The sequence below is a fragment of the Lipotes vexillifer genome, unplaced genomic scaffold (assembly GCF_000442215.2).
Source record: "Lipotes vexillifer unplaced genomic scaffold, Lipotes_vexillifer_v1.1 scaffold1798, whole genome shotgun sequence".
Classification (NCBI taxonomy): Eukaryota; Metazoa; Chordata; class Mammalia; order Artiodactyla; family Lipotidae; genus Lipotes; species Lipotes vexillifer.
This window is the reverse complement of record NW_006789032.1, coordinates 276,077-276,926: the sequence shown is the minus strand read 5'-3', so window position 1 is coordinate 276,926 and position 850 is coordinate 276,077. Positions and strand designations below refer to the sequence as shown.

General features: G+C 68.5%; 1 protein-coding gene across 1 annotated transcript in view; it reads right to left on the bottom strand.

The window, feature by feature from the left end:
- Positions 1-691: 691 nt before the first annotated feature.
- Positions 692-850, bottom strand: part of UCKL1 (uridine-cytidine kinase 1 like 1) — an 8,849-nt gene continuing 8,690 nt past the window's right edge. The window contains exon 15 of the mRNA XM_007462230.1: positions 692-777. Within this exon, the coding sequence (XP_007462292.1) occupies positions 698-777 (80 nt within the window). The 3' untranslated portion in view covers positions 692-697. The remainder of the gene's footprint in view (positions 778-850) is intronic.

Genomic DNA, 850 nt, shown 5'->3' with positions numbered 1-850 from the left:
ACCCTCGCCGGTGCCCTTGCCCGGGGGTGGCGAAGGCAGGGCGGGATGTGGTTTCTGACCCTGAGCGGTGTGGCCGGCTCAGTGAGGCACGGGCCCCATCCCCTGCGAGCGCGGTTCCTGCGAGGCCAGGGCCGGTTCCTCACTCCCTCCTCCAGCCCCGCCCACACCCATTTCCGCCCCGCCCCCGCTGCGGACAAACACGCTGCGGGAGGTAAGCGGCTGCGGAGGCTGTGGACATCGTGTAAGACCCAGAGCGCCAGGCCCAGGCCAGGTGGCCGCCAAGGGGCCCGTCTAGCAGGGCCAGGAGCTGCAGGGCCAGCTCCGTCCTCTCCTAAATCTGCACTGACCCTGGACGGGGAGAAAAGCCAAGTGCAAGACCAGAAGCCCCTGTCCTGCTGCGGGGAAAGCGGGGGCCCACCCAGGACCCAGCGGAGGCCGGGCTCCTCAGTCCCTCTCTCCACAGTGGCCTCGCCGCCTGGGGGCTGGGGCAGCCCTGGGGGCCGCTCCGCAAGCCCAGGGCCCAGGCAGGACGCCACCCCCGCACCCCAGCTAACCAGTCACAGCTTCATTTTCAAGTTTTATTTTACAAAATGTTGAGGCAAGGTACACCGGTAACACGTTTTTTAATTAACATAAGTTAACATCTGTACCCTGTAGGCCCCGGGGAAGCGGGAGGGGTTGGGGGCGGGGAGGGCGGCTACCCCGCGGGGCCCCCTTCCTCCTCATCGCTGCCGTCGGGGACGGCGTCGGTCCCGAAGTAGCGGTCGCCGAAGTTCCCTGGGGGCAGAAGCAGGTCCCTGTGGTGGGGTCTCAGGCCCAGCCGCCCCTCCCCCCCCCCCCCCCCCCCCGC